General features: G+C 32.0%; 2 protein-coding genes across 7 annotated transcripts; one reads left to right on the top strand and one right to left on the bottom strand.

Moving 5' to 3' along the window:
- Positions 1-6,318: 6,318 nt before the first annotated feature.
- Positions 6,319-10,458, top strand: LOC110617399 (rhamnogalacturonan I rhamnosyltransferase 1). Of its 2 annotated transcripts, XR_002488367.2 has the most exons (9): positions 6,319-7,276; positions 7,646-7,713; positions 7,837-7,925; positions 8,058-8,223; positions 8,387-8,676; positions 8,773-8,977; positions 9,073-9,230; positions 9,327-9,403; positions 9,601-9,877. XR_002488367.2 is itself a non-coding variant. In XM_021760147.2 (8 exons), exons 1-8 carry the CDS (start codon positions 6,967-6,969, stop codon positions 9,869-9,871), a joined length of 1,557 nt encoding a protein of 518 aa, XP_021615839.1. In that variant the 5' UTR covers positions 6,321-6,966; the 3' UTR covers positions 9,872-10,458. The 2 variants fall into 2 exon arrangements, 1 of the variants encoding a protein (XP_021615839.1); XM_021760147.2 differs by lacking the exon at positions 9,327-9,403 and having other exon boundaries at positions 6,321-7,276; positions 9,601-10,458.
- Positions 10,459-12,300: 1,842 nt separating this feature from the next.
- LOC110618014 (transcription factor BIM1) lies at positions 12,301-20,295 on the bottom strand. Of its 5 annotated transcripts, none has more exons than XM_021761011.2 (13): positions 19,991-20,295; positions 19,384-19,798; positions 19,185-19,262; positions 17,478-17,858; positions 16,071-16,170; positions 15,833-15,975; positions 15,541-15,649; positions 14,595-14,664; positions 14,408-14,503; positions 14,166-14,294; positions 13,819-14,045; positions 12,922-13,051; positions 12,301-12,746 (listed from the first exon to the last, which is right to left on the bottom strand). In XM_021761011.2, exons 2-13 carry the CDS (start codon positions 19,421-19,423, stop codon positions 12,642-12,644), a joined length of 1,608 nt encoding a protein of 535 aa, XP_021616703.1. In that variant the 5' UTR covers positions 19,424-19,798; positions 19,991-20,295; the 3' UTR covers positions 12,301-12,641. The 5 variants fall into 5 exon arrangements, with proteins under 5 accessions (XP_021616703.1, XP_021616704.1, XP_021616700.1 ...); XM_021761012.2 differs by having other exon boundaries at positions 15,833-15,963; XM_021761008.2 differs by having other exon boundaries at positions 13,819-14,294.
- Positions 20,296-25,421: the final 5,126 nt, after the last annotated feature.

Raw genomic sequence — 25,421 nt, 5'->3', positions numbered from 1 at the left:
ATAACTCAACACTTTAAAAATTATAAGATAAATTATGGCCAAATACAAATTCAAATAAAATTAAAATAAACAGATTGTTTAAATAATAAAATATAATAAGACTATTATATTAAGGTTAAATAAATTACGTAGCATCATCTCCATTACACACTTTAAGCAAAATGATTAATTTAAATGTGATTTCAATTTTGACACTCATTTCTGGTTTGTGTTTGTTCTTTAATCACTTTAACCTTCGCTTTGCAAAATCTCATCCTTACTTTTCCTTTGCAAAATATTATTGCTTTGTATTTATTTTTATTTTTATTTTTTGATATATATTTTTTTTTCTTACAAACTTCAACAAATGACTCAATATTACAAAAAAATAATTAAATAATATATATTTCCATAATATTAATTAACTTGAAAATAAGAAACAATAAGGTTACATTAAAAAAATAAAATAATAATTATGAAATTTTTTAAATAAATAATAATAATTTTATAATTTGTTTAATAAAATTTTTTTACCGACATTAAAAAAGTTAAAATCAAATAGAGAATAATGTGATGGGATAATAGAGAGAGAAATATCAAATGTCTAGTCATTGTACTATAATTAATATAAAACCTATTTTATTAATGAAATAAAATTTTATAAATTAAATTATTTTTTAATAAAATAATAGAAATTAAATTGCGTATTTTATTAAATCTCTATATTATATTATATTATATTATATATTAATCTGTTTTTTTCATTCGATTTCACAATTGCTTGCTACTACAAATTTCAATTTTATATTATTGTGATTTTTTTATTAATAAATAATAAAATTTGTGTACGCAAAAGCTTAAATATAGAGCGTTGGTTAAAGGAAGAGTGAACTTTGCCTTTTACTTGATCACTTTGTCAATCTATTTTTCTTTGATTTGTTACTTTTTCTGCTTTTGCTTGATTCCTTCTTTATCTAATCTAATTTAATTATTGCCAAACATGGCTTGTTAGCATTCTCTTAGCAAACGATGATTTAAGACCACATTCAATTTAGGAAGAAGTAAAAAATATACTCATTTTTTTAGAAAATTTGAAAATGCTTTTAACAAATAATTGATTTTTATTTTTATTTTTATTTTTAATTTAAAAATAAAAAAAAATGAATTTATGTATAATAATTTAATAAATAATTTAAAATATAAAAAATAATTTTATTGATGAGAAAATCAAGCAAGAAATTTTTTTTTTTAAATTATGCATAGGCATATAGATGTAATATTTAAAATTTGTTATAAATGCACACGTGGTGGTAGCAGTAGCACCAATATCCATAAAGATATTTTACAAATCTTATTTTCATACTCACCGACACTTAATTTGTAGATTAAATTAATTAATTAGACTGTACTTTTTAAATAGAGAAAATTATTTTTTTATTTTTAAAATATGACGTTCTCTATTTTCAAAATATAATATTTAAAATTAAATTTATTAAAATTAAAATTATTCTTTTAAAAAATATTGTTAGTAACCGAAGAAATGATCCAACTATTTTTTTTTAAATTTAATATTTTAATTTTTAAAATTTAATTTTTATAAATTTATAGATATTATTTTTAAAGAATTGAAGAAAAAAATTTTATTTTCATTCCTAAAATATTATATAATTAATAAATTTATCTCTCTAATTTTTAAATTTAACACTTTAGTCTTTAAAATTTAAAAAAAAAAATTCAAATTCAATTTTTATAAATAAGCTTATTATCACTGTTGATGACAGGAGACAGTTAAGCTGCTACGTGACCTATGCCACCCATAACCTTCCATTCTCCAACCATTCTAATAATTAAGCTCTTAACTAATAAGCTTTATCTTTAATAATAATAATAATAATAATAATAAAAGCTTTCAATTATGTTCTTCATCAATTTTTTTAATTAATAAAATAATTAGCTAATAAACTTTATTTGAAATTATTTCAAATAATCAGAATAAGGACGTCTCTAATCTGGCTCTTCCAATTGAATTCAATTGCAATAATAAGGTCAAAAAGCATAATTTGACATTCCCATTTTAAAATTTTCTATTCTGTTATAAATTCTTTGACATATATTCCAATTTTCAAATTTTATATTTACTTGTATTCCCTTGCAAATGCTTACTAGATAATTTATTTGATAATAATAATAAAAATATACATATTGTAATGTATTAATAATCACATAATATAATCTATTATACTTTTAACATAAATGGGATAGTTTATTTCAGACAATTAATTAATGAATTTAGTTTCGTGTTGTTTCATCTCTTTCTTAACTTGTTTCAGTAATTTGAATTCTTCTTTTCTTCTACCAAAAGATATGAGGGATGTTTTTGTTAAATAATAATAATAATAATAATAAGGGAAAATTACTTTGTAGTCCCTGAGGTTTAACATAATTAACACTTCTGTCCCTCACTTTCTTTTCTGTCCAAATTCATAATCCTTCCGCCCAAAATAGCCGTTTGGGATACGTGAATTGACAAAATTAACCCTCTTCTTCTTCTTCTTCTTTCTTCTTTCTTCTTCTTCTTCTTCTTCCTATAATTTCTGTAACTTCTTCTTCTTCTTCTTCTGGAATTTCACATTGAAAGAATGGTATTTTTGGAAAAAATCATCACATCTCACTTTTGACTCTTTGACCAAACGGTTTAAATGGACAGAAGTACTACGAATTTGGACGGAAGAGAAAGTGAGGGACTTAAGTATTGGGTCGCCAAAATAGAGGGACAAAAGTGTTAATTATTTTAAATCTCATGAACTAAAAAATAATTTTCCCTAATAATAATAATAATTTCTCACAGAGTCCTCCTGACCTATGATAAGTACACAGCAAACAACTGACCCAATTGAAAATTTTCTTTTTTCAGCAATGAATTGAAGGTGAAGTTGCTTTCACAAACCTGATAACAGGTTGACTTTCAAGGCTAAAGCCCAAAATTGGCACACAAATTGCTTTAAAATGTAAAAAAATCTTTTGTGATTATCTTACTTCTTCTTGAAAAAGATGAAATGTTGCCGTCAAATTTCAAGTTTTAGCACTAATTTTATCCAAATTAAAAATTTTCCCTCTATAGTTGTTATTCTCAAAATACTATAAACTTACCAAAATTACTTCAACCACTTTCATCTATAAAATTGGGAAATAAAGAAAACGAGTCACATTACCCACAAATAATATTTTTTTATGATGGTATGTAAAGAGAAAATCCCATAAGGACCCACGAGCCAATCGATTACAAGAGGAGGCTGAGTCTTCAAACCCTTGCCATAAAATCATTCCTCTATTCTGTAAGGAAAATCTTTAACAAATCTATTTTATTATTTATATTAAAATTAAATAATAAAAATAAATTTATTTAAAAAAATATTTTCAAATTTTTTATAAAAAAAATATATTCTAAATATAAGTTATAGAGTATTAGACCCCCAACGTAAACATGATCACTCACCACATCAGCCCTCCCAAAAATATAAATATAAATCTCAAAATTAAGTAGTAATGCTTCTTCTGCGGAGTGTTTCTTGACGAGGAATGACAGCTGGCTGCACAAATCATACAGGATTATTATTATTAAATATTTTTTGGAGGACAAAGAAAACAAATACAAATTATACCAGAAATTAAATGGACTATTATTATTATTATTATTATTATTATATTTATATAATGTGCATGTCAATAATTAAATATGTATTTCAAAAGAATTAAATATATAGAATTAATAAATAAGAATGAACTTGTTCACACGTGTATTTGTTAATTAAAATTATAATATAAAGTGTGTATTTCAAGAATAGGTAGAATATCTCTTTTGCAAAAATAAGCATATAAAAAAATAAATCAAAATAAATAATTATATTTACATATATTTATGTACATAATTACTATTATATTAATCTTTTCATTGCACCAAGTTTCTAATTTAATTAATTAAAATAATAATATATACAATGTAATTGCAATTTAATTAAAAAATATTTCAATTTTATCTCTTTATTTACCGAGAAAGTTTAATTTAGTCAATTTTAATATTTTATTAAAACTAGTCTAAATATAAATTTAATTTCAATTTAGCCCAATCAAGAAAATTAAAAAAAAAAACTTCACAATTTTTAAACTAAATAAAAGAATTAAAAAATAGTCAAAATATCATGAAATTGAACTTTCATAAGTTTTTATTAAAGTCAATAAATTTTTTATTTTTAGACTAAATTGACTTTCAACTAAATTTCTAAATTAATTTATAAAATTAAAAATAAGTTAAATTAAATTTTCGCAAGGTGCATTGGTGGAATCAAACATATATATATATATATATTTTTTTTCAGCAATTTATTTAATTATTCTGAATTTTTTTGTCACATGCTAGTAAAAAACAAAAAACCATCTTCTTTTTCAGGAAAAATAAGAACAAGAAAAAGCATTGAAAGGAACATTTTGATGTTGTACAGAGGAACTAACAGCGCAGCGTACCTCACCGGAGTTGGATCCGCTGGCCCTCCAAACCCACCTCCCTTTACCGCGCGTGCACTTCTATCTCCCAAAGAAGCACACATTCCCATAGCCTGATTGGCGCGTGACAAATACCTTCACTTCCGCTCCTAATGTACTTAACCTGGGACCCAGGTGATTGAAAGGGCCAAGATTCTGACATATGGGCCTACAAGAAGATCTAACGCTTCGTATTGTTCGACCGTTGTGATCCGTCTTCACGGAGAAATCAACACTAAGATGGAAACTGACGGCCAGGTCAGGGAAGTGTGTACGTAAGCCGAAAAAAAACAGTCGGCAGTTGGCATTGTTGCTATGGCGCCAAATCACTAGCTGTTCTATTCCAACGGAAAAATCGAAGAATGGTAAAAATTTCAAATAAAATATTAATACCTATATTTACACAATTATAACACATGTTCTCACTATTCATTAAAAAAATTCAAACCAATTTAATTTCTTTTGATACATATTTTTAAAATTAAAATAATTAAATCACTTTATTCTAATCTAAATTTATAATTTCATTTGCTATTATCTTTTTTTTTGTTTTAGAATTAAGGATAAGAAATTGAAAAAATTAAACTTATAATCTTCTGGTTCAGTTTTAATGTGATTATAATCGGATTTGTTAGATTTTGTTAATTGTTATAAGGTGTATGAAATTCGTCATCTTATTACTTCGTTGTTGGTAGGGGCATGCATGTAAATTGATTCATGAGTTTAAAATTTGTAAATTTCAAATTCTTGCTGATTTGCAAATCTGGTTAATTTCTTCACGTAATTTGATTTACTGATTTTAAGATTTGTCATTTGAAAATGTCATGTATCAGTTGTGAATCTTGTTAATTTGTTGAATTGTTGTTAAGAATCATTGTTGAGTGAGCCCGTTACTTATGCTTGGTGAACACTGAGAGCGATATTGTTTTTTTTTTTTTTTTTTTTTTTTAATTTTAATTAAAATTTAAACTTAAAATAATACTATAATAAATGTTAAAATTAAAAACAAATTTCTTGTTACCAAAAGTATAAATTTTGCTGTAATAAATTTATTGAAACAATACTGTTATAAAAACAAAAATATAGTTACATTGAAAAAAATAGCTATCAACAATAATAAAAATTATTATTAATTTTAAAAATATTAAATTTTAATATTGAGAGATATTTAAAAAAAAATAAAATTAAAGAAGATAATAAAAAAAAGTAAAGATGACAGAAGGGTGTTAAAAAGTGAACCACAAAAACAGCAGCAGGGTTGGCTTATGCTAGAAATTTATTTTATTTTATTTTAATGTGATTCAAATAAAAATAAAGATAAATAAAAAAAGTATTTTTATTTTTCACTATTTAATTTTATTTTCTCCCTAAAGATTAATATTAGGTGTCTAAGTTTTACTGCTTCGTGAGATCCCAAAATAAATCCAAGTAAACACATTGAATGGGACTTTCCTATATCAATAACTTTAACTATATATCCAATCCACGGCGGAACTCTCGCAAATTCTCGCGATATATTGTCGGCGTATCGAAAAAAAAGAAAATGATCCCAATCGGACGGCGAGTAAGAACCCCAAACCAACCATCGTACGGAGATTCATGAGCCCGGTATCTCAAGCAGCCACGTGGTAAATATTGACGGCTAGATCAGCAGCCATGTCGAAGACAAATAATTCCATTGGGTCCCTCCGTATCCGAATTCAGCTGGCGAGCATTTATTGGTTGGGTATTCTAGCAACTCAACTATAGTCAACACGTAACCCACAGTCAACCCTAACCAAGGTTTATTAAGAGAATGAAAAGAACCGAGACGAGGGAAGAAGTGTGTGATCAAGCGGTGTACGGTTCGGTTCACACCCATCGCTTTTATCTCGCCCACGCGTACTCGTTGCTCTTGTAATAACTCTGTTTCTCTCGTGCTCTCTTTTTCTGTCTGTATGCTTTCCGCACCGGCAGCATTTTCCGGCGAGTTTTCACAACATAGTTCGCCGGGATATTGATGAGATCCTGAAGGAGTTTGAGGTCGATTTGATTGAGATTTGTTCCACTCCCCCTTCATTTTCGAGGTTTTGGTTTAGTGGAGTTTGGAGCTGGTGGCTTTTTGTGTAATGGGAGCGTAAACAAAACTTCATGAGATAATTGAGGATGCAATTTGAGAATTGGACGAGGAAATTGAGTTGTCATTTGGTGTATTAAATAAGGTTTTATCTTTTTCTTGGTTTTTATTTTTCTTGATCTGGTTTGTTTCTACTTGGGCAATTTTGGATCTTGAAGATTCCGATAGGGAAATTAGCTGAATAAACAAAGCTTTAAATTTTCCTGGTTGATTCGATTTCATTCATCGCAAAATCAGGGGTGTCTGTTGCCGTTACGGATCCTACATTGTTCAGAATTTGAGATAAGAAGTGTAAACGACTTGTCGTTTGAAAGGATAGTGTATGGAGAGAAATGTGCATGATAGGAAGGAGTGAGAGAAAGAGCGGTGAAAGTGGGGAGAGAAGAGAAAGAGAGAAGGAAATGGGAATAGTAAAAGGAGTGGAGAAGGTGAAGAGTATATCGAGGTCAAAAATGAAGATGTGGATGATACGCGCCACCACGTCGGTCTTGTTGTGGACTTGTGTCGTTCAATTGACGACGATCGGCGAGATGTGGGGACCTAGGGTTTTGAAAGGATGGCCCTCTTGTTTCTCGCATGAACCTGCCGCCGCCCTGGAGGAGAAGGTTCTCGCTGTTCCTGCTCGAGTGCTTCCACCGAAGAGTGAGTCTACAATACTGTTGTGATTGTTTAATTGTATGATTTTGCGTCATTATAATACCTTCATGAAAGTGATTTCTCATACAAGTTTCATAATTTCCTTTGGGCAGATAGAAATGCATTTTGGCTGATTATATTTATTGCTTACTTCTTCTTCTGCATCCTCGTGAAAAGACCTTGTTTTCTTTGCTTCTGATGCCTTTCTAACTGCAAGAGCATGACTCGTTTTTGGTTGTTGCGCTTTTTTATGTTCTGAATATTTGATAGAATTCCCAATTGAGTGCTTTTTCTAGCCTGTTTCTAAACAATTATTGGTGACTCACAAGTTGCAAAGTAACTTCGAAAATTTTAATATTTTTGCGTTGCCCATAGGGGCTTACAAGAACAATGGCTACCTCATGGTTTCGTGCAATGGAGGTCTAAATCAAATGAGAGCAGCGGTGAGTGGATAACAAATTGCACTTGACATGTGCATATAAGTTGTTTTAGTGTTAAATATGCTTTATCTGCATGCGTTTGGTTACTAATCTTTTTTTTGAAAAAAAAAAAAAAATCTTTATCAGATATGTGATATGGTTGCTATTGCAAGATATTTGAATGTAACGCTTATCGTTCCCGAGCTTGATAAAACTTCCTTTTGGGCAGATCCAAGGTGAGTCTATTCTCATTTCTTGCAAACTTGAAGCTACTGAATGTTAATTTCATCAGAATGTTTACAACTTGTGCCAGCAAACGAGAACATTTATTTGTCGTTGTCTTTCTGATGGTATTTACGTTATTGCAGTGAGTTTCAAGATATATTTGATGTAGAACATTTTATTACATCATTGAGAGCTGAGGTTCGGATATTGAAAGAATTGCCTCCTAGGCTGAAGAGGAGGATGGAGCTAGGGATGACTTATACCATGGCCCCAGTTAGTTGGTCTGATATATCTTATTATCATAACCAGGTTGGACCTTTACCTTTTCTAGGGTTCTTGCAGTTCATTACTCTTGAAAATACTTATAGCCAATCTGTTAATTGGCTTCATTTAAACCTCTAAGCTGTGGTGAAATATGTGGCAATTTATATTTTTATTTGTTATTATTTTTATGCAATCTTTTTTGTTGCAGATTCTTCCTTTGATACAGAAGTACAAAGTTTTACATCTTAATAGAACTGATGCTCGACTTGCAAATAATCATCAACCTCTGGAGATTCAGAAGTTGCGATGCCGTGTAAATTTTAGTGCTTTGAGATTTACTTCTCAGATAGAGGAGTTGGGTAAAAGAGTTATAAATCTTCTCAGGCAAAATGGTCCATTTTTAGTACTTCACCTCAGATATGAAATGGACATGTTGGCCTTCTCTGGTTGTACTCAAGGTTGCAACAATGAGGAGGTAGAAGAATTAACAAGAATGAGGTGAACCTTGAATGTGCTTTATTTTAACTATGGCACTAGCAGCTTGGATTATTATTCTGATCCTCACTCTGTTACGTAATTTTCTTATCTAAACAGATATGCTTATCCTTGGTGGAAAGAGAAAATAATAAATTCTGACTTGAAAAGGAAAGATGGGTTGTGCCCTTTGACACCAGAGGAAACAGCCCTTATATTGAGGGCATTGGACATTGATCCAAACATACAGATCTATATTGCAGCAGGTGAGATATATGGTGGAGCAAGGAGAATGGCAAGTCTTGCAGCAGCTTATCCCAAGCTGGTGGGTAGATTGAAAATGGTGTGAACTGCTCTATCTTTAGTCCTACTGGTTTTTCTCCTTCATTAATGGGTTGCTTTTGGTTTTGAATTGTGCAGGTCAGAAAGGAAACGCTGCTAGAGTCATCAGACCTTAGGTTTTTTCAGAATCATTCATCCCAGATGGCAGCATTGGATTATCTTGTTTCCCTGGAAAGTGATATTTTTATCCCCACATATGATGGAAACATGGCTAAAGTTGTTGAAGGTCATAGGCGGTATGGTCGTGTTGGCACTTGTATCTTCTCATATATTATTTATTATAGGTTATTCTGTGATTTTAAAACTAATTTAGTGGTTTTCTTTGGCTTCAGATAAATTTTTTGGAATTCATATCCATTCCAGTTTTAAGATCCCAATTTTCTGTCTCGATCAGAGGACTAAAATTTGTGTATGCCCCTAAATCCAGACAAGTTGTTCTGGCTGTGAAACTATATTAAAATTAGAATTAAATTGATCAGTTTTTTTTTGTTTGTTTTTTGAACAAGTGTTATGCCAACTGACGGTCGCTAGCACTTTGCCAAACTAGTGTGTAATCCTTGTTCTTAACTTTCTCTTACCTTTCTGTTACATGTGATGCTTCTTCAGATTCCTGGGATACAAGAAGACAATTTTACTGGACAGAAGGCTTTTGGTTGATCTGATAGACAGGTTGAACAATGGATCGCTTAGTTGGGATGAGTTTTCTTCTGCTGTGAAAGAATCACATGCAAACCGGATGGGGAACCCAGTAAAGAGGTTGGTGATTGCAGACAGGCCGAAAGAGGAGGATTACTTCTATTCCAATCCAGAAGAGTGTTTACAGCCTTCAGAGAATCCCTTGGATCCTTCAAGTAGCATGCGACAATTATTTAGGTGATTGTGATGTTTTGTCAAATCGTTCACCACAGTCCTAGTAATTTTACCACAGATCAAAGGGACAGCTCTCAACACGAGGTATAGTGAGAATGGAAGAGGAGATCAAGAAGTTAATATGAGTTGGTGAGCTTGAAGAAAGCCTGAGATGATCTATGGGAGCGGTAGTGGGACATTATCATCTTTAGTATGTGCCAATAATCCAATTCATGTATAGAAGCTACCCTGCCATTTACAGGGTGATGTCAAATCAACAACAAAAGTGGGGTTGTACACACAGGTTTGCAAATATAGGCGTGGTCTACCAGAAGTGTGGCCTAAAGGAAGGTTACTCCTTCATCCTGCCATTTTACTTTTTTTTTTTTTGTTGTTTTTTGGTTGGTTCGTTCATGATATTCTGAGTTTCTAGCAAATATCATATTTTATAAAAGTTTCTATCCCCTTATTACTGTGATGGTTGCCTCTGCCGCCTCCTCAACTCTGTCTCTTAACATTGAATTTGTATTCTTTTTGACTGCTTGCGTAAATGGCAGGCTCTGAAATGCCTCGTGAAACAAGATCCTTGGAATCACAAGAAATTGTTTTTTTTAAGTGTTATGCTTGATTCATTTAATTTAATCTTTGCAAGTACATGGGATGTGATTACAAATGATCCCTCGCTCTCACATCTAGTTGGCAATTTGTCTGCATTTAATAATGCTTTGAATTTCTAATCTTCTACTTGCGTAGAGGATATATACTTTTCTTTCTTGCATTTCTTAAATTTGCCATTATAATTGTGTGAGAGGGAGAGGTTAGGGTTGCTTTCGATGGGTCCAAAGGCCTTCATTATTTGATTAAATATTCGATGCTTTTGCAAAAGCCAAAGGCCTAAAGTTAATTTGATTGAAGTGGTTTGCCAAGGAGAATGAGATGTTTTTTAAGAATAAAGTGTAAGTTAGAGAAAGAGTCGACTGCATGGGAGGGGGCCGCAACACTTGTTCCTGGTTGATCCATTGGTAGTTAGTGATACCGACTACCAAGGATTAGAGTGGAGGACCTAGATCTTTTGTCTGTAGTAGCTAAACTTAAGACTTCCTTATGATTTATATTTTTTAAATTAATACAGCTCAAAGAATTCATAATTCCCCCGTAACCCAAAAAATAAATTAATATGAAATGTGAGTCGCTAATCAAATAATTGACAAGTTGCTTTCACTACAGGGTTTTTTGCCATAATAAAACAGAAGTATATATAATTAAGGATATTCTCTTGTGTCAAATATGGCTAAAACCTGTGGATAAGTGAATACAGTAAATTATTGATCATCCGATCTAATATTCATAGTTCTAATCCATTTTTCTTAATTACTATATTAATTATTGCCACCATTATTATTAGAAATTTATTATGTTTACCATTTAATCATTATTTGTAAGCGCAATTGAATTAGATTTTGAAGAATTTTTAGAAGAATACAAATATTGATTCCGGATGCCAACTGGAAAATTCTAAAATAATTTTAACATGGTTGTCATGGACTCATGGTTTCATTATAATATTTACTGATTATTTATTTATTGCTTTGTTGATTATACGCTGTTTTCTAGTTTCTACAGCTGGTTTTGTCTTTACGTTTTTGTGAAGCCTAAGCAACAAAAAGCAAAAAGTTTGCATACACGAAAGTTTTTTTTTTTTTAATTCATATTATTTCCTTATTTTTATTATTTTTCTTCTGCTTATTTTTTTATTAAAAGACAATTTTATTTCATGGAGATGCAGATATTTATTTTGAATTTGGTGTTCATGTTTCTTCTTACTAAAAGACTGCCAATGAGAGGCCCTTTAATTAGGAAAATTCTTACTAAAAAATTACTAATATATTTTTTCAAGCGAGATTTACAATAATTTTAATATATAAAATATATAGACTTCAGGCGCTTAAGTCTTACCCTCACAGCTAAAACAAACACATGCTTTATACCTGGTTTGGCCTCTATGAGATATGAGTTGTCCCTATGAGATATGAGTTGTACGTGGGGAATTCATAAATGTCTTTTCTAATTAGACAAACAAGGAGAAGCTTAATCTTTTCCACTTAATTTATTTTTTTTATCTACCACAATGAAGTTGACAACAAATACCTTCACGAACACTTGCTCATTTGCTGTGAATCACCATGATACATATATGCCTTTTTGTTCTATCTTCTCTATGTAAATCCAGTCCCTTAAAACTCAAGTCTGCTGATTTTTTTTGTTATTTTTAAATGGCTTTTGATTACAATTTATATGTGCATTGCAATTCTGCAGACAAAACATGGTGTCATGATTCCCCATTTTGCTAAAATATCCAGGAATTAAAAGCATTGTTATTATTTCCTGAACACTTGTATGCACAAGTTTTGCAGTTTGGCAATGCATTGTATCTTCCGGAGAAAAACTTCCACAAAATGACGTAAAAAAAGAAAATTAATAATTAATGGCTTAGAAACTTCACATGAACGCAAGTTTAGTGGAAAAACAGCTTCTCAGCGTTAGAATACGGAAAGCTTATATGGAGGATACACAAAAAAGAAAATGAATGATACAAATTTGTTTGTTAGGAATTCTGTGCATCCTAACAAACGGAAAACAGCTACATGTACAGTCTTTGTTGTAAAACTGGGTAGTTTATAAACCAGGAAAACACTTGAATAAACTCCCATGATGACACGTTGGTATCAAAAAGTAATGAATAAATTAAGATGAAAAGACAAAAAAGAATATTATGATACTTTACTTTGTGCTAACTGCTAACTTTTACTTGCCTTGAGTTTCTTTGGGGCTTGGTGCGATCCCTCACCGCTTGAGACTCTTCGCCGTATTGTCCCTTGGTTGCTCGAGGGAACTTCAACATCCTGTGGCAACATGGATATAAAAAATTAGCTCTCCTGGCGCTGCTCATGGTTATATGAAGTGAAATTCTGTTATATATTAAAGTTCATGAACTATTATGGATGCCAAGTGTATTTGGAAGTAATACAAAGGGTATGTGAAAGCAACGCAAAGGCTTTCCCAGCATGGTCTTCTAACCTTAACAATGGATTCAGGAAGGATTGGTCTTCTATTTGCTTGCTTTCCCAGCTCAATTTGCACTGAAACACTGGCCTGCGACAAATCCACTCCAGAACTCTGCAGTGCCTGTGTCAGAGTGTTTAGCAACCTGCATAATACCATATAACGTCTGTTATTTAATTCAGTATGCAAACTAAAACCTTGGTAGAGAGAAAGGCTTGCATAATGGGAAAAACGAGTGCGAGACACCTCTCGGTCTAGAGTTGACAGCCAAACCTATATCCAGATGGATTGTGAAATTACAAAGAAGCAAAGCAATCAAAATTTTTTGGTAAACTATAAAGATTTTTAAAAAACTAATGTAAGAATTAGCACAACATTTTTTAAAAGATTTGGAATTATGTCATATTCTTATGGCAAAGGAGTAGGCTGTCCACCAAATAAAACTTTAAGATACATGAAAAACAAGTCCTACAAGTAGCCTTGCCAAAATCCAGAAGTATAGTGTCTTCTAACCTTCTTAGCAGGATAATGCAACAGCATTGTAAGTTGTACAGATGAAGAATCAATATCATAGAATGTGGTAGTAGCATTTGTCATCTCTAGCCCTTACTAGGATTGTCTAATTTCTGTAGGCATGCGGGCAGATATAAACTACCAAAAGAACAGATCAATAAGCAGGCATGCATTTGAACCAAGACTAGATATTTCTGACCCCTAACAGACAGTAGCCACAAGATGCAATTTAGTTTGTTGATTTCCTAAGGAGATCTCAATACTAGCTTTCAGTGCTAATTATTGCACATACAGCACAGCTTTCAGAAGCCACGATAAAGCAAAAGCCCCAGAGAGGGTCAAAGTCCCAGCAAGAGGATCCACAAACTAAATGAGTGTGAACTGTAAGCATAAACTCACCCTTGAGAGTACACACTTGAGATGTTAATTGTACCACCTTCGATGCTCAGCTCTTGTTCTTTCAACTTATCACCGGCAACAACTTCTTCACCAGTACAGGATCTAATATGAAGTGATTGGGTTTTAGGTTGATTTGCCTTGTTCTCGGCATCTGATACCAGCCTAGGTGGAATTTGAGCCATTGCACCACCATTTCTACCACTTGCACCAGAATTGAAGAAGTTTGGCTGCAGCGACAAAGGAAAAGGCATGGCTTTATTTTTAATTTCAGGACGGCGATCCAATGGTTTTAAGGTAGTAGCCGAGTTCATATCATATTCTACTGGTACTGGGTTCTGTGTACTTGCCAGAATGGTTGGAGAGACGGTGATGTTTTCCTCGCCCAACTTTGCAGCAACAAGTACTGCAGGACCAGCACCACTACTAGTGCCTCGAGATTGATCGACATAACTTTCTATAGGCCTGATGCCGTTTCCCTGTTTAAATAAAGGACAGATCAACGATTAAGTTAGACTGATAACCAGCAGTAGTTCAGTAGATGCTTGTTCCCATACCATACAGAAAAACAAAGGCAAATTTAGAAGTTTACCCATGGCAGCAATTTGGCAGGTTCATTCTTCCATCCTTGGTATGACCCTTCATATTTTTGTACTTTCTCCTGTAAAAACTGAATATACTCGATAACCTACAAAAGTATTCAGACCACACATCATTCAAAAATACATTATACTGTACAATGTAAAGAAAGAAATAATAATTATTATCACTTGTTGTACCTCTAGAAGGAATGACGCCTTGTCTCTCTTTTGGTCGACGTGTGGAATGAGTTCTCTCAACATCTGAAATCTGCGCGAGTAACATCACAGGTTAAGTACGCCACACTGTTGGCAAAAGATTTACATTGAAAGACTGCTTTAATTGGAACCAATTTCAAGAGGGGCCACAATGCCAAGTACAGCAGCACTAGCCCATATCTATCAACTCTTATGCACTCCTAAGAAAAAGTAAGTACTATATATATATATATATATATTTTAGAAGGAAGATCTATAAAAATAAGAAAAAACTTAGCATGCACACACAACTATTCCCCCAAACAAGCATAATCCAACCTAGGTGAAACCATCAGCAAAATACAAGAGAAGAAGAGTTCAAAAATAAAGAGCAGCAACCAATAACCTCACCACAAACCAAGCAAACTAAAACTTTCAAAACAACCAGCTCAAAGAAAAATCAAGAAGCCACCACAGCTCAAGTACTTCACATATATTGCTTACTTTACATATATTGTTAGGAATTTAATTCAACAAGAAGAGATGGATCATATTATTGATCACTTTCTTTTTTGAGATTGTAATTTTATTAGCTTTCAATTATAATTTTATTTAATTTAAAGTGAAACAATAAACTTTATTAATTTCAAGAATAATATAGTAAACGGCAAATATGAGTTGGGCATATTAAAGAAGACGATGTGAAATTTATTGTTTTAATAACATTAATTATATTTTTCGTAATCCATATGAAAATAATCATATGTTCGTTGAGACGAGAGTTGTAAATGATTATTTAGACCAGTATCATTATCATTTTATCCATTATTCAATTGGTTAAATAGCAGAATCCCAGATTCTCATCCAACAAATAGAAAGCAGAAACAATAGAGAGCTCATTAAAGAAACAGATCATTAGATTTTGCAGTGAGCAGCAGTTGATACATGCCTATCATTTATTTTGCTCCTCCTCCGTTGCTCAGTGGCAGAATGTTTTGATCGCGGCGTATTAGCTTTCTGGTCGGTATGCTTTGCATCCACTTTTACCCTCAACTCCCCTGTAAATTAAAAAGGAGAGTGAATCAATTTCATGGGAAGGCCGGTCTTAGCATCTCTAACAAACCAAAATTAACCTCACTAAAATATGAAATGGGTGGTTAGCCAGTAAAAAACCATAGCTCAAATAAAAAAGTTTATGCGGGTTTATTTTATAACGATAGAAGCAAGTATATGAAACAGACCTTTATGGATTGGTGAAGAGCTTTCTTTCTTAGGATCGAACTCCTCCTCGTCATCTGAATTATCATCTTGATTACTTCCTTTGCCTGATTTTATAATATCTATAAAGCTCTGGCCCTTCTGCCTGGATGGCCTGTTTAAAAAGCTATACTTTCCGTTATCATAGCTGTTAATAGAAAACAAACAGGAGGCAAAAATGATGAAGATAAAACAAAGAAGTGCAAGGACCAAGGGACCGACTCAGTGGAAGAGATAGAGCAGAAACTATTGTGATTGGTGTTCGTTGATGACCTTGATGGCCTCTCGGACGACGTCCAATGCCCCCGTATCGCCGCCGCCTCTGTGTGCCCGCCCAAAAAAAGGTCGAAAATCAGTACTATAGTACCACTAGAAAAACAAAAACATCACGGTAATATGTTTTATAAGCGTTCGCGTTTTCCCGTTCTAATAACTCGTTTCAACTCCTCTTCTATTTTGCCTTCTTTATTTATCATTCTTTTTCCCATGCAGATTAAATTGGTTTACTGTTGAAAATTTTTAATTCACTTATTGGAAACATTGCCAATAGAGTAGAAAGCTACAGTGTCAGCAAAACTCGGTTAATATTCCAAGTTCTAAGGAAGGTCTTAAAATTGAAGGGGAAGATGACCGACCCACTTTTCACTCAATAGAAGCAGGCTAGAGGCCTGGAGCTGCTTCTATGGAAGATCTAACGGTCTAGTGCATCAAATGCGAGGAGTTGCAAAAGGAGCAATCAACTTCCCAGTGCTGAAGGGGTTGACAATTATTACAAATAAAGATAGATTGTTAACAAGTATTTTTGGTTCTCAAATCTAAAACTCTTACCAAGACAATGCCCGGGTTCAATAGTCAGAAAAAAAAAAAAAAAAAAAAAAAAAGAGAGAGAGACGCAGTATAACTATTAATTGCTGCTTTCACTTCAGCTTTTGCTTTTTGTTTCCCAGGTTGAATTATTCATAACCTTCTTTATTTAATTTATTTTTTGTGCCGTGCGTAATACTGTGCAATCATTCTTTCTGATCTAAACTCACGTTTCGACCTTGCGTTTCAATAATTTTTCTTTTCAATGTACAGAGGCAACCAACCAATTGGATAATCTATTTTGGACCCTATTCTTTCGCTCAGCAATCCACCAGGAAGCTAAAAGACAATATCTTGGTCTTATTTGACAATTTGACAGGGTCCCTGTGTCCCTCAAAAATTAATTTTGCAGCACTCTCAAAAGTCCGAAACCAGGGGTTAAAGTGTTGAAAATTCAAAATAGTGGCAATGTCAGTTTAAGGAATTGGACGTGTTTCCATCAATTAAACGAAATCCATATCAACTAGAAATGAATGTACTGTTTTTCTTCCTTATTTGTTACTTGGGTATATATGCTGTCATGCTGTCATGCTGTCATGATTTTCTTTTGTACTTTTCTTCCTAGCATATATGCATGTCACGATCCATTAACTCATGATAAAAAACGCCTCGTATATATATGTGTGTGTGATTACATGGTAGTGGACTTGCATGTCCAAGCAAACGCTATCATGGTACTTAATAAGCAGACAGAACTTTCTCAAAAAAAAAAACAAAACAGATAGAACGAGTAAGATTTTTTTTTAAGGAAAAAAAAAACGTTACCTCTTGCGTAGTCGGATCTTTCTCCGTCATTCTCCTTCTCTAGCTTTCCCTTCTTCGATGCAGATTCTTCCTGCAGAGTGAATCCACTTCCGGTATAAGAACTGCAGTTGGAATGCTCCTCATTTTTATCTGTACTACTTGCTTGAGGTACGGTGAAAACTGTGCTATCCTCTGGCTTTGGGATTCTTTGATAGAAATAGTTAGAAATGTGGCTAATACTGTAAGTTCCAATGCCACCAGGGAGGATGTGCTCCACTGAGGGTGGTGGTGCATGAGGCGGCGCCCTTTCAAGGGATGAAATCTCACGGGTTGTTTCTTCTTTAGCAGTGATCTTCCCGACCCGTTCCAGTGGTTGTAGAAAATCATGAGTCTTGAGGTCACCTGTCCATGCATGAAGACTGTATTAGCTAGACCTCAGTAAATGGTGCTATTCCGAGGAATAAAAATAAGAAGTTTGAAGAATTTACAACCGTAATGGCACATAAAACTATTGGAGCCCGTTTTACACAAGCTGATCTCATGCTTGTTAAGGAAATCTATATGCTAATATTTTACAGAAAATAAAATCAAAAAGTAGAGAAAATAATGTACAGAAATCGCGAAAAATACATACAACAGGCTTCCAAGAAAAAGAAAGAAAAGAAAATACATACAAGAAATCGGAGCAGATTCTAGTGCTTGTGTAAAACGGGATCCAATAGGAACGATGACTTTTTTTTAGTACTAGAAACGATGACTTAAAACGCCCAACACCTATTTTTCGCGAGACTTACCATGAATTTAGCAAAAATATTAATTGGTATTGGTGAATTCTTATTTATATTGAGTCTATATCCATAGTGTAAATATACATCCAAATATAAATAATACTTGCTACAATTTAATGCGCAATAAGGGACTGCAATATTCGTGTGGCTAATTACCAACCACAGATCAACATTTGGTTTCAAATAATTAAGAAAACCAGTAATTGCAAATGCTAGAGTATATACACATCTAAATATACTTTAGATTAAAAAAAATAAAAGTACTTTATGACTTTTGGATTGCTGTTACAATATCATATTTATGAGGATAAATAGATTTCTAATGGAGGGTTATCATTTAATTTACTTTAGACTGAATCTACAATTTGTAAACTAATCATATGCAATTTTCATCAGATCCCCCCTACGCCTAGGACGTTGTCTGGGCCAAGGAAAACACATGTGGAGAAGAGCATATGAATATGAATGGCATGCAGCTGCGGAAGAGGGCCTGATATGAATCATGTGACACATCAAGATCATGGCGAAGTCCAGAATGGGTCCCATCAACAAATTATCAAACCCGGGTGACCCCAATCTGATGGGGTTAATTGCTAAATGCTAACACTTTTCTTTTCGGATTTGGCAAAGCTATTCCTGAGCTGGCCCACCCTCAATTCATGGCCCATATCCATATTCAATACTTATCACGTGCATAGACAAATCGTGATCCGCAAACAGAAGATATAATCTATTAATCTATAAAACTACATATTTCTTCTCTCATTAAATCAAAACTATTATCATTTATCAGCTTAAATTTTTTTTTAAGAAGAATAATATTAGTAATAATAAGAAAACACTAAAGAACAAATCAGTGGTTTTTGGGACTCTTTCTTACAAGAGTTTTTTGGGATCTTAACTCGAACGAATTTAAAAAAGGAAAAAAAAAGGGGATTACCTTGAGAAGGTGGCCTTGGATCTTGTTGGCCAGCTGAATGACCGTACAGTGAGAGAAAGTCGTGTGTTGGTTTCCTTCCTGTAGAAAATAGGCTTCTAAACCACAGTTAACCAACGATTTTTCCAAATATTTACTTAGCTTTTGTTTCAAAAAAAAAAAAAAAAACAAAAAAGGAAACAAAATCTGTTTGTGAAAATACCTTCGGCTTCGAAGAGACGCTGTTGTTGAGGAAGCTCCATCCGCGACTGAGATAGTTTTGATAAATTCACCAACTTTGTTGCTTTTCTTTAAAAAAAAAAAATCACTGAACAATTCCGGAGATCAATTATGATCTATTTTAGCAAACTGTTTGGAGAAGCTGGGTTGAATTCCATATTTTGAAAACTCAAGAGATTCTTCTGTTTCATGTAAATGCTTCTCCTTCTTGTCAGATCCGTTTCTCGAGAGAAAGCATAATATTGACTGAGATCGGAGGTGCATTTACTTCTCTACGCAAATTGAGGTCTGGATTTGAACGTTAACTTTCCGATTCCCAGCAGCTGTGTTTGAAAACGCTGTTCAACTCCAGAATTGACTTCAGCGCCAACACAACTCCAAATCTCAGATATATAAATCTGCCACAAAATTATGGATTAGACAATGGTAATTATAAAACATTAACGCATCATAGAGCGCTATAATAAAATCACTCACGAATTAAAGTCAAAACTTGCAAAGAACATAAGCAATTCTGGAATACCTTGGAAGAACAATCTGAATTAAGCAAATAAACAAGGTGGAATAGAGCTAAGAACACGGCTGCTTACCTTTGATCTGAATTTTGGAAATCTACGTGCAGTTTCAGCTGGGATATGCTCCAATAACCGAAAGAGAATTCAACACAAATACATACAGAGAAAATTGATCTAAACCAGATGGCAAATTCTGGAGAAAATCCAATGAAATTGGCAGAAAACAAAATGCTCAAAGAATCTTTTTCGAATTTCGACTAAAATTATTTCTCCTTTTTTTCCTTTTTTCTTCCCAAATAAATATTATTTTCCTCTAACCATACAGTAGTGTCAAAGAAAGGGCAACAGGTAGGAGAGTCTCTCTCTATCTGTGGTGTTTGCTCGCTCTCACATGTTTAATTTATATACAGTTTTCTTGCTCGCTTTGCTTCACTGTTTTTCCGTCACGCGAAAACGGCGTTTCAGTTAACGTCGTTGCGGCGGGTTGACGGCGTTAGTGTCACGGAGGTTGAGAATGGTTGGGTAGCGGCACGTGAGATATTAGGGGTTTTTTTTTCAAGGTGTGTGACGGAATGGTTAACGCACGGAACTCAATAATTTACTTTGTTTGATTTTAATGTTTCTGGCAATCCCGATAAGGTTTTTTAAAATTATGTATTTACTCCTTATAAAAATAAGATTTGTTTACTTGTGGACTTTTATGGCTTCTCAGGCAGGCTCACATTGTGCAGTTAAAACGACAAAATAGTTTGATAACCGGATCATAATATTGACTTGTGATAAAATTTTAAATAAAAGCTTTTATCGATGTGTAAAATAATTAATAAAAATATATATTATATAATTATTTTCCTATTAAAATAAATATAATCGACCTTAATTTTAATTGTTTTATTCCAAATAAATATATCCACGAATCAAAGATTGCACTAAATTTGTAATCAGATTTCACATAACAAAAAATTAAACTTGCAGTAACGTAACCTTTAGCAAAAATGCAAAAAATATATATATATTTCTAAAGGGGAAAGAAAGGTAACATGTATTGGTGAGAAAACGTAGGGTACCTTATCCTACTCAAACTGGAATCAACGAGTACCAATGTATGTACTATTGTGTTTCTAAGGACACGTGCCTCACGTGACCCTTAAATATTACTACTAGTACTAGTTGACTTAACCACAGTTACCCGTTGACCCCCTAAGATTAACAATACAACCGCTAATTACAGCCTATGATTAGTGCACAGATCCCTATTATCTGATTACTTACCTTTTTAATTAACTCTTTTTTTGTCGCCAATGGGATGTTGGTGGTGAAGGAGCTTATGTCACGTGCCTTGTCCTCCCCTTTGTACTGCCGCGAATTGCAGAGCTTTCTTTTTTTTTCTTTAAGTCTTATTTAGCAAAGAGTAATTAAACAAAATTTTAGTACAAAGATTCATGCACCTTCCAATGTTATCCCTAATTAATAACATGTATATATGGAATAGTGGGAAGTGGCATCTTTTTCCCTATTTATTTATGGTTTGGATGTGGTACACGTTATAGAGACATGCCTAGGGTTGGATAGCCCATTGTATTAATAGTTTTGATAGAGGGAGGAGGCATGAATGTGTTGTTGTAATTTTCTAAAATTGTTGGAATCTTGGCCTCATGCTAATTTGCTATCCAATGCATCTTTATATCATAATAGTAAATATTCTCAACATATGGTTCTCTTTTGAGATTTCGACATTTATGAAAATTAATTTTATTTATTTTTAATTGGGAAAGGTAAATTTTAATGGAGAAAAATGAACGGGAAGGTTTAATTTGGGAGGAAGCACGTGACAAAGGTACGTGTGGTGGAGCATTCAAGATAGGGTATTGTATTTGTAACGTGAAAAAGTCATGTGTGGTCATTTTCATGACTTGTCGTCACAGATACAAAATGGTGGGCCACGTGAGTTGACCCCGCAACTCACGTGCAAAATTACTAAAGGACATATGCAATCTCCACCCCTCTGGCTCTCCCTCCCCCCAGAGAGAAGGCCTTACCGACCAAATGCCCACTGCTTTGGGTCCCAATCACGCTGATTTTAACCGGAAAAACCACAATACAATCGCGAAAAAAGCGCAACCCCAACACCAGCCGCTCACTGTTTAACCGGAAAATTTTATTTAAATGGAAATTACATACACTCATAATATTATTATTCACATAAAATTTTATATAATGATAACGGAGAATTTTTCCTGTAATTGAATACTATAACAGGAGATTAATTATATAATGAATTTTATTTATATGTTAATATATATTAAGGTATGGCAAATTATCATACAACGAATATATATAAATTATTGAAGATAAAATTAGAGTGAGTGCATATAATTTTTCGCAAATTTTTTTTTCCTCCCACTCGCTTTCCTGGATAATACTTGTGTTTCTCTACTTAGTTAATTGGGCAGGTGTCAGTTTGTCCGTGGAATCCGCAAAGCATCACGTGATTAAAAATGCCTGTCCGCCTACCGCATCGTCGCCTCCCATATCACGTGGCCTCTCATATCACATCAACAAATAAGAAGCTTGAGAAAATCTCAAGTTTCCATTATTTTATAATAAAAAAATCAAAATGTTATTATCAAATAAGAGGAAATTATTATATATTTTTAGTAATAATTACTATTACATAAAGCATTAAAATTCAATAGAGTATTTAAAATAATTATAAAATTAAGACACAAATGAACATGTTTTATATAAATTAGTGTCGTATAAAATCTTTAAAATATAATCTTTGTCATGTCGCATTCCTATTTGAGAATCCATACATTTGTTTTTCCTTTAATTTCTTTTTAAAAAAAGTGACGGGGGCTGTGAAGTTTAGTGTCGAGAGGGGTAGTTTGGGTAGAAAAAATAGGGGCATGGGGATTTTGGACAAACCAAGTGGCACGTGAGAGAGAGCACATGCTTGAAGACATTGGAGGAGGCGGTGCGTCTTTTAATTTCTCTTTCTCGTGACGGTGTCACGTGGGGGTGAAGGGGGACCCACGAGTTACCACTCAAAGCAAAAAAAAATATCGCTGAGTGGGGAACCCGACTCACCTGTTCTTCAATTCATGGGTCTCTCCAATTTTGAGAAAGATGACGTGGCCTTTCTCACGTGCTCCCCTCGCGTGCCTCCACCCTTTTAGCTTTGCCTGGTTAGGACATCTCAAACGTGGCCTACTCTTAGTACAACAAGTGTGTTAATCGAACTCTTTTTTATTTTGTTTCTTCCCAATTCTTTGTTAGATTAAGTCTTCGATTCCAATTTTCAAGAGCACATTGAGGACATTACTTGATAAAAGGTATGTTAGGTGTCGTCCAATTGAGGACACATGCTTTTGAATTTGCTTTGAGCCTTTCATGTTGGAAATAAAGTTGAAGCTTACTGGCTTTAAGGATAAAGGTATGTTAGGTTTCATCTAAGGCCCATCTCACTTGTAAATAGCTCCCCTTCTCTTTTTTCCTTCTATATAGTAAGAATTTCATTCCGGAAATTATTGCTATATTGGGCAGAGATAATTAAGTTGGATTAATAAGTATATTCCATACTCAAGTAGTGTTGTAAATGATTAGAGTTGAAGTTAAGCAAAGAATGCTTTTAGATAATTGGATTTGGTTTGAGAATTGCACAAGCACAGTAATTAGTTTCAAAAGTTGCAGCCTCCTGCATGTTCACTTCTGGTCACGCCCTAAATTTCACCACTCACTCACCCACTTTCTAAATGCTTTAAAATAATCCCCAAATCTTCAATCCACTATGTCTGGTCTCTCATGTCCATTCAAACCAAAAATCCAAAGTTAATCATTACATAAGAAGATTATAAATTCAGGAAAAATTTTTTTTCCAAATTTGGTTTATATAGATTCGAAACACAACAGATCTATAAGTTTGCGTATTATATCTTTATGAACTGAAGAAATGTTCTTCCTCCCTTCAAGAGCAAGTCTACTTATTCTTTAGAAAGAATTATCTAATTTATTTAGGGTACCCATTAAGAGTCTAGTAAGTATGATCATGAGATGAATTTAGATTTCATCGGCTAAAGATTTTCATATGCATATGTAAAAAAATTAATAGAAATTCAAATTTTAAGGAAGTTTTATCATAATTTTGGATGAAATCCAATCTTAGATGGATTGAATGCATATGTAAATTCAATTACTCACCAAGAATATTACATTTTTATTTTACTTGTACTTTGTTAAAATTTTTGTGTTATTTATTTTCACTTTTATTTCTTTCTATTTTTATGGGTAATTTTCATCTAAAATCATTAAAAATTATTTCCACTTTGATCACTCCACTTCAATTTATTTTTTAAAATTCCTTAAATTTCAATTAAACTTTCATTAAACTTCTTCTTCCATATAATTATAGGTTTTAATGTTAACATAAATTAAAAAAGAAACTCCTTCTTCTATTGTTTATTTTTATACTTTTATTCTCTATCTATAAGAAAAAAATTAAATATTTTCTCTTTTCTCTTCTTTTCTTAAAAAAAAATATACAATTTTATTTTAGAATATATACAAAAATTTAGAGTTAGTTAAAATTATTATAGGTAAGTACCATAACAAAAGAGTAGCAAAATTAAAAATAAAATAATTTCTTTTTTTTTTCTTAAACTAATATTCCTTATATTTTAATTAAAAAAAATAAAAGTAACATCACATTTTTAATAATCATCAGTTATTTTTTTTAATAAAGTCAAAAGAATATATATAATATATAATTTTGTTTTATTCTTTTTTTTTCTATAAATTATTATTTTAAAATATTTGTAAATTTTAAATATTAAAATCTTATTTCACAAAAATAAAATAAAAATTATCTAAGATTAATTTTTGTTATAAATAAGTATAAAATTATGTTAATAACTATTTAAAAACCTTATTCATTAACCTTTGAAATAAAATGATAATTAATAAATAATTTATTTTTAATAAAGTTTTATGTTATTATTTTAAATACAAAAATATTATATATTTAAAATAAATTAATAAATAATATGCACAACACAATTGCTTAAATACTAAAATTCATCTATAAAATTATCTAAATTAATATTTAAAAATTATTCATTAATATTTAAAAGAAAAGTGTATCTAATTAATATTTTTATTATTAATAAATTTTTTAGTGTGATTAAAAATAAAATATAAAAATATTAATTAAATTATTAAAATTAAATAATAAATAATCAATAAATTATGTGACTAATAAAAAAGAAAAGTAAAATGAAATTGGAAAGAGAATAAAAATGGAAAAATAGATAATAAGAAAGAGAGAAAAATATTATTTTTTATTTATGTTGATATGAAAATCTATAGTAATAAGTAAAAAGAGATTTAATGAAAGTAAACTAAAGTTTGAGTAGTTTTATAAAAAAAAATAAAATTGAGTAACTAAATTGAAAATATACTAAAAGTTGAGTGATTTTGGATGAAAATTATCTTAATTTTCACTTAATTT

This window comes from Manihot esculenta, chromosome 6, assembly GCF_001659605.2.
Source record: "Manihot esculenta cultivar AM560-2 chromosome 6, M.esculenta_v8, whole genome shotgun sequence".
Classification (NCBI taxonomy): Eukaryota; Viridiplantae; Streptophyta; class Magnoliopsida; order Malpighiales; family Euphorbiaceae; genus Manihot; species Manihot esculenta.
The sequence above is the reverse complement of the archived record's forward strand: the minus strand, read 5'-3'. Positions and strand labels throughout refer to the sequence as shown.

Excerpts from the sequence above, each read along its gene's own strand:
- LOC110617399 (XM_021760147.2), top strand. The coding sequence starts at position 6,967 with ATGTGCATGATAGGAAGGAGTGAGAGAAAGAGCGGTGAAAGTGGGGAG. Across the intron at positions 7,714-7,836 it reads TAAATCAAATGAGAGCAGCG|ATATGTGATATGGTTGCTAT; the intron begins GTGAGTGGATAA and ends AATCTTTATCAG. Across the intron at positions 8,677-8,772 it reads GAAGAATTAACAAGAATGAG|ATATGCTTATCCTTGGTGGA; the intron begins GTGAACCTTGAA and ends TTATCTAAACAG.
- LOC110618014 (XM_021761008.2), bottom strand. The coding sequence starts at position 19,423 with ATGGAGCTTCCTCAACAACAGCGTCTCTTCGAAGCCGAAG. Across the intron at positions 17,859-19,184 it reads TCCAAGGCCACCTTCTCAAG|GTGACCTCAAGACTCATGAT; the intron begins GTAATCCCCTTT and ends ATGCATGGACAG. Across the intron at positions 12,747-12,921 it reads TTCCTGAATCCATTGTTAAG|GATGTTGAAGTTCCCTCGAG; the intron begins GTTAGAAGACCA and ends ATGTTGCCACAG.